The 15,527-nt window shown below is 40.8% G+C and overlaps 1 protein-coding gene across 11 annotated transcripts in view; it reads left to right on the forward strand.

Moving 5' to 3' along the window:
* The window catches only part of TIAM1 (TIAM Rac1 associated GEF 1), a 358,647-nt gene that overhangs the window by 253,366 nt on the left and 89,754 nt on the right, over positions 1 to 15,527 (forward strand). For all 11 annotated transcript variants that reach the window (XM_087418160.1, XM_087418167.1, XM_087418157.1 and 8 more), the window contains 2 exons: positions 11,029 to 11,253; positions 13,351 to 13,536. In XM_087418160.1, coding sequence (XP_087274286.1) covers positions 11,029 to 11,253; positions 13,351 to 13,536 — 411 coding nt within the window. The remainder of the gene's footprint in view (positions 1 to 11,028; positions 11,254 to 13,350; positions 13,537 to 15,527) is intronic.

Raw genomic sequence — 15,527 nt, forward strand, 5'->3', positions numbered from 1 at the left:
TGTGATATCAGCAGCTATCTTTTACTGAGCACTTATTTTATGCCACCATCTTGAAAGTATCTTACAGTGTGAGTCACATTTAATTCTTACAGCAATCGGTGAGTTGGGTTATGTATCCATATTTTAACCAATTGTTGTAGACCGTGTACCCCATTTGGTGAAGCTGAGATTTACAAAAGCTGGTAATTGGCTGCCAATCACACATTTACTGAATGTGGGGGCTGGATTCAAATCAATCCTCTCTGCAAAGCCTCTTGTTGTCTGTGTGTGCTATTTATCCCATTACTATTACTATTTACCCTAAGAAGAACATGGATGAGAATCAGTGACCACAGTAAAAAATGACTTTTTCTCATCCTTAGAATTAAACCACTCGCTGGGAATATTTCAAAATCGTAACTTGATTTTGGCCATTCTTGCCTCACTACCTAGGTTAAATGATAATCTGATCGATTTCAGGATGCTCTCGTTTTTACTGACACACCTCTGATGTGAATTCCTTTTGAAAGGACCTTCCTGGCCATAAAATTGCTGGTAGAATTTAAATACCCAATAGGTCACATTGAATAAAATTCTTTTGTGGCCACATAGGACCTTATTCATGAAAACCTCTGTGTCCTCTTGTTATGGTGAAATTTTTATGCTACTTACGTGGGATAGAGCACAGAATGAACCTTTTCAGAGGAAATTACTGCTGTTTGAGATCCATGAGGGCATTTTCTACCTTCTACTTATTGTAATCCACATAACTCTAGAGGGGCTGAATTTGAAAGAAACCTGTGTGTGTAGGGGGTGAGGTTAAAGCAAGGGAGATAACCACGATTATGGGAATAATTTGTAGGTTATTCCAGCCCTAGGGCTCAATTCAGTACACACAGTTTCCAGAGCCTGTATGCTACTGGCTTGACGCTGTTATTCAGATTTGCCCATGGAAAGGAGATTCATGTCACCAGCAAAAGTAGAAAAGGGGTTTTGTGTGCAGGATGGGGGTGGGAATGGGCGTGAATGTTACCACAGCTTATATGGAAGAAGTGCTATGTTGTCTGCAAAGGAGGCTGTAGCTCCTGTACTTAAACTATTTTAATGAGAGTTCTTCCCTCCAACTGGAAGCCAGAAACAGCACCTACCACCTACAAAGTGCAATTTCCTCTTAGGCCTTCCTTCATCCATTACTGGAGGATGTCACATAAAATTCCAAAAAGTTCAGTGACTTTTATGGTCACATGTGCCAACTCATAAGTTTTTAATTCCTATATTAAATGCCATGGGAACATAGTTGGCAGGCAAAGTGAGAACGATGCTTGATTGGGTAGAAAATCATATACAATTATATATCTAAAGAAGTGTAGAAAATATTATCTCTAACAAGTCATTGCCTTTCCATAGAAAGTATTTTTTTTTTCTGGTGAGGAAGATTGACCCTGAGCTAACATCTGTGCCATCTTCCTCTATTTTGTATGTGAGATGCCACGACAGCATGGCTTGATGAGTGGTGTGTAGGTCCATGCCCAGGAACCGAACCCGCGACTCCGGGCTGCTGAAGCAGAGCGTGCGAACCCAACCACTATGCCACTGGGCCAGCCCCGATTGAAAATTTTTTTATCATTTAGAAAGTCACTTGCAGGAGGGTATAGTGTGCATATTGAAAAGAGACTAGTAAAAAAAGGGATAATGTTTGAACCATTACGTTGAATTGGGGATCAGATGTGGTAATACAAGTCAAGTGTCTGATAGATAACAAATGCTCAGTAAATGTTACACTTATCATTTTAATTATAAAGAAAAAGAGACTAGTTCCCTGTGCTCCTCCTAAATAAGTATCTTTCCAGAAGTTGAGTGTGGCTTCCTTGTGAAAAGTCTAAGGCTTTGAGTTTTATCAGGCTCTGGAAAGTTATCTTGAAGTGCCATGTCTGGTTCTATGTGTCAGACTTGATGAAGGTTGTTGGTACATGCCATGGACAAGGGCAGCCAGATGAGGGAAAAATCTGGAAATTGTCTTTCACAAGGAGGCATCAAGTGGACTTGGTAGAAAAGGCTTTAGAGAGATTTAGCATCTTGAATTTGAATAGATTAAAAGTCCAGCCTCCTTCTCAAGGTCGGCACTATCTCTGCAAGGCCCCTGATAGCTGGTCAGCCTGCTTATTGCATGACCACCTCCATCCCGGGGAAGCTCCTAGCTCTTTGTTAGTTAGCTCCAAGTTCTAGAAAGTTCTTTGTCATGTTGAGATAACACATTCTTCTGGTAACTTTTGCCATTTACCTTTGTTTCCATATTCTCCCCCAGAGTCTATAGCAAGTTGGCTTATTCTTTCTCATAACCTTTTAAATACATGAAAGTTCTCATTTATCCCCTACCATGTCTCCTGTTTAGGCTTCCCTGCCTAAGGTTTCCATGGCATTCTCCCTATGATCCTGTTCCTCTCCTTGATGTACTTCCTTGTAATCGTCTTCCGGAACCCAACACCCTGTACCCCGTAAGGTCCGCCCTGTGCAGCCTGCAGTTTGGCGCCCACTGTTCTCATTTCCTCCCCACTGCTGGTGTCAATTCCTTAATTTATTAGAAACCACAACAAACTGTTGACTCATACTGAGCTTGTGGTATATCAAACCCTCAGCATCAACTCTTACCCAACAAGGTTTTCTCCATCTTGCTTTCATAGATTTTTCAAAACCCCAAATGCAGAACTTAAAATTTACCTCCTTGAAATTTTATCTTTGATGGGAGTGTATAGATGTTGAAGTGAAAATGAATACAGAGGGCTGGTAATCATTTACAGTACATGACCTACTATTAGTGTGTTCAGAGGTTTCCCCACATATGTTAAAAGTACAGTGCAGAGATATAATTGTGGCTGAGCTAGATTTTTGTATATAATTTGTATACTATTATGTATCATCCAAATAATATGTTACTAACAATATTCATCTTCCTTTTTACATTATTTTAAATTTGTGTTAAGTCAATATGAGCACATAGTTTTAAAGATTTCAATTAACCTGAAAAGACTTAAAGTGAAATTCTCTTCTCATCCTTCTTTACTTTCTCCTCCCAGCCTCACTTCCCCAAATCAACTATATTCAACTATTTTAGCTAGGTTTTTTGTTTGTTTTTTTCTTGCATTTACTCTCATTTCTCATTAACCTGTTTATGCTATTTCTTAATTGACTTTAGACAATAACTACTGGCTTTCTGTTATGATAGATGAATATTCAGCTGTATTGTATACAAATTCTCCTTTCCTCATCTTCCTATATAGTTAAATGAAAATTAGGATAAATCACTCATCCCTGTTATGCTATTATGTTGTTGCCATGCTGTCATGACCATATAAATAGTATTAGCTGCCAAATAGTGTACTATCATTTTATTTCCTTTCTTGAAGAACTTTTTGGTTTTTTCCTATAGTTAATGACTGCCTCTTTTTTTTTTTTCCTGCTCAATTTGCTTATTTTTCTGGTTACTTAGCAATATTTTCTAAGTCTCCAATTTATTAAGTAGTTGATCAGTATTATTTTTTTCCCTGGAGCCTACCCTTCCCTGACCCTTCCTCCTCCAGCTTCAATCTGGTTCCTCTTTAGGCCTCATGCATGACAGTCACCCTGGGATTTCCCTTTACCACCCTAGTTAGATTCTTGGATTGCAAGTCTTCCTTTTTTCCGTAATAAACTCCCTCATTTTCATTTAAAAAAAAAACAACAAAACACAAAACCCTGGAGTAACTTTCTACAAAATGGTTCATATTTGAAAATGTCTTCATTCTGCCTTTTACTTGAATAGTATTTGAGTAATTTGGAATTTTGGTTTGGAAATCATTTCCCTTTTATTCACTTATTTTCTGATACCGTTCTCGTTTCTGATTCTTTTGTATGTGCTTTCTTTTCTTTCTTTTTTTTTTTTTGTGAGGAAGATCAGCCCTGAGCTAACATCTGCCAATCCTCCTCTTTTTGCTGAGGAAGACTGGCCCTGGGCTAACATCCGTGACCATCTTCCTCCACTTTATATGGGACGCGGCCACAGCATGGCATGACAAGCTGTGTGTTGGTGCATGCCCGGGATCTGAACCCCGGGCCGCTGCAGCAGAGCTCATGCACTTAACCGCAACGCCACTGGGCCGACCTCTGCTTTATTTTCTCTTGAAGCTTCAGAATCACTTCCTTATCATTAGTGTTTTGATTCTTCATAGTGATTTGTCTTCTATTGAAATTTCAATTTTGGTCATTTTTTTTTTTTTATTCATAAAAGCTTTCCCTCCCTTCCTCTCTCTCTCCCTTTTCCTTCCGTCCCTCCCTCCCTCCCCTTCCTCCCTTCCCTCCCTCCCTCCCTCCCCCTTCCCTCCCTCCCTCTCCCTTCCCTCTCTCCCTTCCTTCCTTCGCCTCCCCCTCCCTCCCACCTCATTGCTCTTTTTTCATTGTAACCTATGCATTTATTTGTTTGTTTATAGCTTTAAATTCTCTTGTGTCTCTGAGATACAGATTTTCGGGAAGTTTTCATGGCTTCAGGCATTATTGCTTTTTTCTCCTAATGCATTTTCTTCTGTGTGTTTTGGTCTCTGCCTTTCATGCTGGAGGCTTTCATTAAATGTCTGGTGATCCTTGACTGTCTGATGGTATTTAAGTGGGAGACACCAAAAACGTGCTTGAATATCATCTGTGCACATTGTCATCTCCTGGGGCTTTTATGGCATGAACAGATGGTAAGGGCTTTTTGTTGAGGGAGTCCAGGTGACAATATTTGTTGGCCTTTTCTGTGGGGCTACTCAGATTTGCCAGAGATGAATACTGCCATTGCCATTCGTGAGGCTTCTGTTTATTCTCCTGTTTGCAGCAAACAGTTCCTTTTCCTTTTGTACCTGGCTTCTGGAGCCTGTAGCCTCTCTTCTTCTGTAAAGAATTCACCTTGGGTGGGTGAGGGGGTGGGGAGGTGAGGGTGGGAGGGGCGCACAGTTTCATGACTTTCTCCAATGGAGGAAGGGAACCTCGTATTACAGACATGGGGTAATATCTGTAATTCACTTTGCAGATATTAAAAATGATAGCTTCATTAAGGCATGTATAAAGGAAACTCTAAAATATATTAAACACAGAACCAATGAGAAAAAAGACTTAGAATTCACATAGGGACTTCATTCCCAACTAGCCTCTTAGAAACATATAACTTTTATTCCTTTTCCTTTTGGTTCTTTTAAAATGGAAAAAAGAAGTTAAGCCTACTTTACAGTTATTCTTACACCTCTATAAACTCAAATTATCCCAAATCTTAGTTTCCTAGATCTGGCGTATATTCTCTAGTATTTCTCTTGTTTAACATGAATTTCCCTTTTCCTGCCACTCACGTAAACCATTGATTATCTGAAATCACTGACTATCCTCCGTTCACTTGGATAATTGAAGCTAGACCTCTTTAAATACGTGATGAAGCTCTGAGCTTTATCTCAACTCTGCACTCAAAGGGGCTCTTACGCAAAATGCATTTTTTGCTGATTATATTACTCTGTTGGCAAGAACTTTGCTTATTTCCCTCACGGAACTTTATACAGTATTTATAGCATCCCCAGAAGGCAAAGGAAGAAGCACAAAATTCACCCTCTCTACCTGTCTGCTGCTGTTTGTTTAATGGAAGGTGATGAGTGTTGAAGAAGTTGAGAGGGTCCCATTGGGTGGTCTTTCCTTCCTGCTTTTTTGACCACTGGACTCTGATGAAGGGCCTTGGGGTAGACCTGATGTCCCTAATTAAACTTGCCTGGTTTGAGAAGGTGATGTAAGGTTAGTGGCTTTGAAAAGCTTTTTCTAGCGTGTCAGAATTTAAATCCTGGAGAGGCCACACTGGAATACATTGTATTAAGTTAGTGGTCTGCTGTGATCAGCTCTGAAGAGTGTTAGGCCTGTAAACTGCCATGATATGTTTCAAGAGTTTTCTCTACTTAACACATTGTTGACAGAAGTCGAGGAAGCCTTTGCCTACCTTCTCATCCACACATAGCTTCGGGTATGCCACTAAAAACAGACAAACTCTGTTGAAAAGCTCATTGAGTGAATTGTGCTCCTTAGAAATTGATTTGGCTTAATGATAGAGAATGGCAGAGACCGCTGTTTTATTTAGACAGGACAGCAAGAGCAAAAATTCTCTCTAATGGAACTGCCTTCAGCCTCTGTCAGGTTTTAAAAGAGTTTGGAGGCTTGAGGCTTACTTAATGACTAAAAGGGCTGATGGCTAAATTTTTCATAAAGCTGAGATCACACTTTACTATATATCTTTCTCTAGATTGTGGGGTTTGGTATGTTTTCCTTTTCCTTCTTTCTTTTTATCTTATTTAAAAATGTTTTTAATTGTGGTAAAATACATGTAACACCCCATCTTAACTGTTTTTAAGTGTGCAGTTCAGTGGCATTAAGTATATTCACGTTGTTGTGCCACCATCACCACCATCCATCTCCAGAGCTCCTTTCATCTTGCATACCTACTCACTGAACACTAATTCCCTATTGTCCCCTTCCCCTAACCCCTGGCAACCACCATCTTCCTTTCTTTTAAATAAGGTAATTCTAGCTGCTTTGCCAAAATTAAGTATACACCTTTCAAAGGATGGTTACCTTCATTGGCTGGTATCAGCTTTCTTTATTTCCACTTCTCAACTGGGAGGCCGACATAAACTCTCTGGCATCAGAATGGAGGGGGTTGCCCTTGGCTGAGTTTGGCGGAGAGCCTCACAGGTGGAGGGACGAAGGGTTCTCCTTTCATTAAGAGAAGAGAGCAAAAGGCGGTTGTTCTACAGAACCCATCAGATTGTGGCTCCTCTTGGAGGTTAAAAGTGTATCAGACAGACTCTGACTTAAAAGCGTGGCTTATTTTGAAATGGAATTCTTACTTTGCTAGTGTATCAGTCAGGATGGGTTAGATTATGCTGCAGTAAGGAGAACCCTCAGATCTCCGTGGCTTAACACACCTTTTCATGCCTGCCACGTGTCTGATGGCTGTTGGCTACAAAGCCGGGCTTGTCCTGGACACCTAACCCCTGCTGATGGAAGCTCCATCTTAACACATGCTTCCATGATGTAAGCAGTAGGACAAGAATGGGGTGAATCAGGCTTTTGTGTAGTAGTGACAGATATTGCTTCTCCTCAAATTCGTTGGCCAAAGCCAAATGACGTGGCCACACCTAACTCCAAAGGGAGCAGGAAAGTCCCACCCTCCTCTGTCCCTAGGGTGAGCTCAAAATGTTGGGTGTACAGGGCCGGCACCATGGCTTGGTGGTTGGGTGTGCGCACTCCGCTACTGGCGGCCCGGGTTCGGATTCCGGGCACGCACCGACGCACCGCTTCTCTGGCCATGCTGAGGCCGCGTCCCACATACAGCAACTAGAAGGATGTGCAGCTATGACGTACAACTATCTACTGGGGTTTCGGGGGGAAAAAATAAATAAATAAATAAAATTATTAAAAAAAAAAAAGTTGGGTGTACAATACTGATGACCTCATGGCTGGGCTTTCAGAGGAACTGGTGAGAGCTAGGGGTTCAGGAGCAGTGTGGCATGCTTAAAAAAATTTTAAAAGTACAGGATCAGTGGAGATTGGGGTTTATAATAAATTACTGTGTTATTCCAAATTTTGCTGGGCTTTAGTTTCTTCATTTGTAAAATGATCACCTGGGCCTCTTGTAGATGAATATTTTTATTTTAAATGTTAAGTTTTATAACTTGTGTTTAGCAGAGCTTGTATCAGGAATTTAAGATTTTTCCATCTATTCCTCAGATATTATATCAGGGTTGTAGGTATTTCCTTTCCTTACTCCGTGGAAGCTTCTGACTGAGGCAGAGATGAGTGAGGAGTGTCTTGGGGGAATGGATAGGGACCTCCCACGGAGCATCGCCATTCCAGTTGTTTTTACAGGAGACATAGCCTCTCCCTCTTAGTGGCACTTGCCAACTCCGCATGGATTTCATCAGAAACGCCCCCACAATGTTCTTTTAAAATGGGTGAAAACATCAGCTCCCCTAAAGTCTAAAAGCTCCTTGTTTCCACTGAGCTGTCATACAAAGGGGAAAGCATGTTTCAGCTCAAGGAACTAGCTATTTATCAGATGCTGCCAGGCCCTGTGGAGGACAAAGGAGTGATGCCGAATGGGTCATGCTGTTTGGAACTTCCATTACAATATTATAGAGACGATTTTTAATGAAAAATGGAATCTGAAGTATAATATTTTTAGGATAGTTATAGAAAAGTTATATATAAATATTAGGGTAATACATCTTGGAAGGATTGTTTAAAACTTTCTATTAAAGTATAATGTATAGACAGAAAAGTATACATTTTGATGGTGTTTCCCCAGCTGGGCATACCCATGCCTTACACTCTCATAACCAGGACCCAGAGCAAGAAACAGAACATGGCTGGTACCCCCCCAGCCCCCCGTGTGGTTTCTTCCGATCGCTACTCCTTCCCCCATGCCCACTAAAGAACAGCTCCTCTGACTTCTAACAGTGCACATTAGTTTTGCCTGTGTTTGTATTTCATTTAAATAGACTCCTACAGTATATATTCTTGCATGTCTGGCTTCTTTTCCTCAAGGTTATGTATGCGAGTTTTATCCATATTGTGGTATGTAGTTATCGGTCTTGCATTCTTGTTGCTGTATAGAATTTCGTTGTGTGATTATACCACGCATTACCCATCCATTCTACTGTTGATTGGTGTGTGGATAGTTTCTAGTTTTGTCCATTAGAAATTGTGCTGCTATGAACATTTTAAAGGTACATATATTTTGTTCAACATACGAACGCATTTCTGGTTGGTGTATACCCAGAAGTGCATTTTTGGGGATTACAAGGCATGTATAAATCAAGTTTAGTAGGTAGTGCTAAACAGCTTTCCAAAGCAGTTATACTAGTTTACTCTCCAGCTGGCAGTGAGCAATGCATAAGAATTCTGGTTGCTCCATATCGTCACTAGCGCTTGCTATTTTCTTCTTGGAAGCTTTTCTTTTAGAAAAGAATCTTTATAAGATTGTTCTTCCATCTGAGCTAATTCCTTCCCTAATAAATAAAAAAGTGAAAAAAATAACCACTTAGCAAAATAGCCACTGATGGCTGAGGCACCGAGACTTGAAGGTCAAACATTGTACGTTGTACTAGGTAGGAGCAAGCCTGGTGGTTTCATAATATGTGGGAGGATCCTAAACTGTGTTTTTTCTTGAGTAACTTTAAAGTGATACATAAAAACAAAATGTCAGATAATGACTTTCTAAGAGGAGATAAATATTAAAAATTTGAAGCAAAGTTAAGAGTTGAAGATGAATCTGATACAGACGTGCATGTTTTCCTAAATTTCTCAACCTACAAGTATTTACCTTTGGCTTCCAATGTCTGTATCTCCACTCCTCCTCCCACTCAGTCCTCACAAAATGATTCCATTTACTTTATCAGGTGACACTTCTGCTGTTTCTTGTGAGAAGGTCTAGCTTATTGAAGTCTTCTTTAGACATAGGCACATATTTTGTTACAAACATAACAGCTGCTGGCTTGTTCAGGTTTGTGTGGTGTGTGGTGGCTCTGCTGGCAGACACCATTTGTAACATTTGCTACAGTTTGCTTTGTGGACTACAAAGCTGATGAGAGTCAGAAATAATATAGACACCTGAGGTGGTGCCTTGACTTACATTTCAGTTGCCAGCATAGAATAATGTGTGGGTGGGGTCCTGTTAATAGAATTTTATTTGTAAACCATTACTCAGATGAGTTCAAAAGAAACTAAGAAGATGCATGAAAAATATGTTGGCAGCTACTTTAGTATTGTAGAGGCCAAATAGACCGTTTCTTCAGATGGAGTAACTTCTGAGCGTTTATTCAATTTCTCTGGACTTAAGGGGATACCTGGAGAAGTCTAGCACCTCCTCACTTAGGGTTCTGAAAGAAATAGTAATAGCACATCATTACACATGAGCTGTCTCCCTAAACTATTATTCTCTGACTTCTGCGTTTCAGAGCATCCTGAGTCACAGCAAGCCCACTTTGAGGTTACCTGCCCAGTTTCGAGTGTTGTCCGACATTGTCTTTAAATCCCCTTTGACCTGGCCATTCTTAGCGGCTGGAGTGCTGCTGGGTGGCTGCTCTTCCTAGATGCTCTCATGTATCCTCCGAGACAGTATTGCTTCTGGCTGCCTTGAACTGCTTCCCCAACCCTAGTGGTGCCGTTGCTGCTTAACTCTGGCCTAAGACCTTTGGATTTGGGTCACAGCAGTTCACTGGGGGCAGGGCTGTTGCGTCTTCTTTGGCCAGTAATGTCCCTCAGCCTCACTCTCGCCTTAGAACTGACCAGTGTCTCTGGAAACTGACGTTTGCTTTGTAGCAGCCCTCTTAACTAGAAACTAAGCTGTCTCTGGAGGGGTGTCGCATATACAAATATCTTAGTTTGGGCTGCTATAATAAACTACCATAGACCGGGTGGCTTATAAACAACAGAAATTTATCTCACATTCTGGAGGCTGGAAATCCGAGATCAGGGTGGCACCGTGGTTGGTCCTGGTCAGGCCCGCTCCCTGATTCATAGATGACCATCTTCTCGCTTTGTCCTTACATGGTGGAACAGAGCTAGCTGGCTTTCTGACCTCTTTTTATGTGGGTCCTAATCCCCTGCATGAAGGCTCCACTCGCATGACCTAATTCCCTTCCAAAAGCCCCACCTCCAATACCATCACATTGAGGGTTAGGATTTCAACATTTGAATTTGGGAGGGACACAAATATTCAGTCCATTGCAACAAGTAAGTTCAGTAAGTACAGTGGGTGAGCATATGTGGCGAGTTCATTCTGGAGAGCCCTTGGGAGCTGGGCGTGGAGGTGGTGTCTGACTTAAGACTAACTTATTTTTATCAATTCTCAGGAGGAGGAGGAGATCATAAAGGTTAGCCTTCCCCGTGGGGTATCTAGACCCGTCATCTTGACTCCCAGGCATTGCTTCTCTGGAAATACGCTGTTTCATCTCCAGTGACCTAAGAGTGGCTGTTTCTTCTTGGCCCCCACCTCCCCTCTTACAGACCACCAGCCAGACGGAGCTGGAAAACTGGATCACTGCCATCCATTCTGCCTGCGCAGCTGCCGTCGCAAGACACCACCACAAGGAAGACACGCTCCGACTCCTGAAGTCAGAAATCAAGAAACTGGAACAAAAGATTGATATGGATGAAAAGATGAAGAAAATGGGCGAAATGCAGCTGTCTTCAGTCACTGATTCAAAGAAGAAAAAAACTATATTAGATCAGGTAATCATTCTTGCGTGTTTAGACTTGGGCACCATCGTTGGGTCTTGCAAGTTTTTCTGCTGCCTTTGGAATCGAGAAACATCATCGGTTATCTCGTTGTCAGCCTGTCATCCAGGCTGCTAAATCCTTTATTGTGACTGTCACTTTTCCTCACCCATTGTTCACAGTTGATTGTTATGAGCTCAAGGGAACAATATTACATTGAATGAAAGACAGAAATCTGATGGAGGAGCCTCCCCGCTCCCACCAATGGCATGCTGTCCTAGGGATCTGTCTTATTGGAAAGTCTGCAATGTTACTCCCCACGTTCTTGGGTTGACTTGGAGGACGACTATGGTGGGGATTCATTCTTGACTCCTCAGTAGATTTAGAATTCTAAATATAGAAAAGGTAGAGTGTGTTTTAAAATATATATATAATTGCTGTATATGAGCATAAGTATATGTCATGCTAAAAAGGAAAGATTTAGTGAGATAACATAGGACATTTTTGCCTTTTATTCAGTTGTTTTAAAGTCAGATGGCCACCTAGTAATGCTTTGAAATTTTGTCCTAATATGTAGGAAATAATTATGTGAATAAACGCTATTGAAATAATTGGAGAGTAGATGACATGGACCAGCACGTGCTCTTTGATATTTCTCTCCCTCTGTTCTTTCCTACTATTACCTGACACTATTTTTTTTTTAATTGAGGCAAAATTCACTTAATATAAAATTGACCATTTTAATGTGTACAATTCAGTATCGTTTAGTACATTCAAAGATTGCTCCCCTCTGCCCCTGGCGTTCTATTTCTATGGATTTACCAATTTTGGATGTTTCATATAAATAGAATTGCATAATATGTGACCTTTTGTGTCTGACTTCTTTCATTTAGCATAATGTTTTGGGGATTCATCCACATTGTAGCATGTGACAGTCCTTCATTCCTTTTTATGGCTGAATATTATTCCATTATATATACACACCACAATTTGTTTAATCATTCATCTGTTGATGGACACTTGGGCTGTTTCTACTTTTTGGCTGTTGTGAATAGTACTGTGAACATGTGTGTACACTAACACTATGTTTTAAGTCAAAGTAAAAAGGTAGATATCAACCATTAATCATGGTCCGTAATATCATTAACATCCCTAAGCCTTCACTATATGCCAGACTCTCTACCAAGTTTATTCTTGCCTTATCTTATTTAAACATCGTATCATACTAGGAGGTAGGTATTAGTTTGCCACTTTGAAAAGTGAGGAAATGGGGCTGGCCCGGTGGCGCAAGCGGTTAAGTGTGCGCACTCTGCTGCGGCGGCCCAGGGTTTGCTGGTTCGGATCCTGGGTGCGCACTGATGCACTGCTTGTCGAGCCATGCTGTGGTGACATCCCATATAAAGTAGAGGAAGATGGGCACGGATGTTAGCTCAGGGCCAATCTTCCTCAGCAAAAAAAGAGGAGGATTGGCATCAGATGTTAGCTCAGGGCTGGTCTTCCTCACCAAAAAAAAAAAAAAAAAAAAAAAAAGCGAGGAAATGTCTTAGCTATACCCTGTGGCTGGAACTATGTATTCCAGAGCCTGGGTCTCCAACGTCCAGTGTTTTCCACTTCTTATTCTGTACTCTCTACCACCCACCTCTTCCCAAAAGCTCTTGGCTTCTTTGCCTCTGATCTTTAATTCACTTCATTTTTTTCTTCTCTTTGTCTTTCTATGAAAAGCCACCTCTTGTAAGTCATATAGTTCTCCAGTGCTGCAAATCTACATTTTTTATTTCTGCCTTGGGTTTGTGGCTCAGAGCCTGGAGCTGATGAACCTATAATGCCCGCAAACGTGAAATCTATGATGAGAGACACAGAGCAACTAATGATACACTTTCTATTGATCATATTGAATTTATGGCTGTAGATCTTTGCAGAAAAACGTGAAAGCTATGAAGGCAATAATACTTAACCTGCTATTACCTAAGAAACAGGGTACTTGTTTATCCTTAGGATTAAAATGAATACCTTTACAGCACATAGATTTGTAATATCTGTGTAGGATAAAGTTGTTAACATTTATTTTCCCTTTTTCTCACCTTTTCTTTTCCCGTATTGTCACCACTGTAGATCTTTGTTTGGGAGCAAAATCTCGAACAGTTCCAAATGGACCTATTTCGTTACCGATGTTACTTAGCTAGCCTCCAAGGCGGGGAGCTGCCGAATCCTAAAAGGCTACTTGCTTTTGCCAGCCGACCAACGAAAGTGGCAATGGGCCGCCTTGGAATCTTTTCTGTATCATCTTTTCATGCCCTGGTGAGTCGAAGCTGATGTATTTTTGAAAGATATGCATCTTGACTGTTACTCCTGAGCAGATATTGACCGAGTCTCTGAAGTGTGTTCCTGGTTTACTGCTGTTTGTGGATTTCTAACGAGTCCTTCCTCTGCAGTGGTTGCAAATCTGCATTTGAAGCCATTCTGAAATTTATTACTTAGGCCTCTCTCGATGGGGCCTAAATTATTGCGCAAAGAAAACGTGGAAGGTATTGTCTTAAGAGATCTTTGCTTGTAGTGTTTGTTGATAACTCATGTCGTCTTTAGGCAGGGTCGTGTTTTTAACCCAAATATATATTTTTTATCTTAACCTTATATAAGGAAATGGTAAGTGGAGAGCTCTCTTGTACGTAAATGTCTCTCTCTCTTGCACACGTGAAAATAAATACACCATATATTGAACACCGATCTCTTTGGAGATATCCCTTTTCATTTTATTTTTTATCATAGTTTCGATGGCCATAAATACCTGATGCATTAGACGAAAGCAAAGACCTTCCATGATTTACCAGCCTAACGCGTGTTGGAAGGGAATTTTCATCTGACCTCCAGAGTGGCGGATTGTGTAGTTGTGTTGTGTGTTTGCAATCTGTAATTTCATGTACTTGCTAAATTGCAAACAGCTTTATGTTCTTCTGGCTCCTTTCTTCTCAAAAATTGCTCTGCGAGTAACGTGGTTTTAGCTCGTCCAAGTCAACACCCACTTAAAATGTACTGCACCTTAGCACATTTGCTGTGGAATTAAATGTTAAGTCCCAGGTTCCAGAAACTGCTTGGGAAAACCTTAGCTGTGCTGCTCTCGGCTTGCTGTGTCAGCTGTACCCTTCAATTGAATTCAGAGCTGTAATTCAGTCAGAGGCGTTTGTGTTCTTTATAAATAGATTAGCATCATCATTCAGATAATTAGGGGTAGATTTACATTTTTAAAGAAGTCTTAAACCAATTTCTGGAGTTATTAACACTGGCATCCTGATTTGTTCTGCTAATTACAGCTCAGCTCTTGGTCTCCCGGGCTACCACCTCCCCATATAGCTATTAAGTCCTATTTTTTGAGTAGTGATGGGTCGAAGTGCTGTCATGAATAGGTCTTGCGAATGGTTTTCAGTTTGTGGCTTTAGGACTGTTTCTCTGAGACCTGGACATCAATTTGTAACTTAGCCAAATCCCAGTGTACCTATTCTGTTAAAAAATTGGGATAAAAATTCTTATTTACCTCCTTGTAAGAGTGTCATAAATTGAGGGAGCATTTTTATTAAGGAGGCTCGTGATGTCGGTGATGTGGCATCAGTATTAATACTGAATCCCAAGCATCCAAATGGCTCTTTTCTTTTATTGGGCTTGATAGATCTTGGAGAAGATAATTTTGCTGTCTACCTAAAACTTCTATGCCTTAATTATTTTCTTCAGAGTCATTGGAGCTAACCTCTCTGAGTCGTAGAAGTAAAAGCCACTGTATTACTCTTCCATAATTTATCTTCAGACCTTCTGATTTCCTCTATCTCAACATCTATGATTTGTGGGTACTTTTGATGAGCAGGCTATTAAAATCTGGCCAGCAGAAGATGGGGGAGGGAAGGTTAGTAACTCTTGTAGGTTTTTTGTCAGTGATTTTAAAGAAGAATATTTAATTCCATATGTGCAACTCTGTTTCTTTGTTCTTTCTTTGCTAGCTGCATCTGCCATGTGAATCTGAGTGTCTGTATGTCCTTGCAAACTTCTCTTTTTCATGAGGGGTTTCATTTCAAACAGAACAAGTTAGGCAAGCCGGTTGGGTATCTGTTTGTTGCTACAGCTCCTGTAGGAGATCCTGGGCAGGGAATTTTCCAAGCTGATTTATTGGATACTTATTTTTTCCTTCTCTTGTCATTTGACCCCAGGGAATTTTTTTTTTTCCCCTTGGAGTTGAAACATTCTTCAATTTAGCCTTTGTCCAGGCTTTTTTCTTTTCCTCTCCTTTTAAGTGGGGGGCGTGG

This window comes from Ceratotherium simum, chromosome 27 (genome assembly GCF_057802395.1).
Source record: "Ceratotherium simum simum isolate JZ-2026a chromosome 27, ASM5780239v1, whole genome shotgun sequence".
NCBI classification, from domain to species: Eukaryota; Metazoa; Chordata; class Mammalia; order Perissodactyla; family Rhinocerotidae; genus Ceratotherium; species Ceratotherium simum.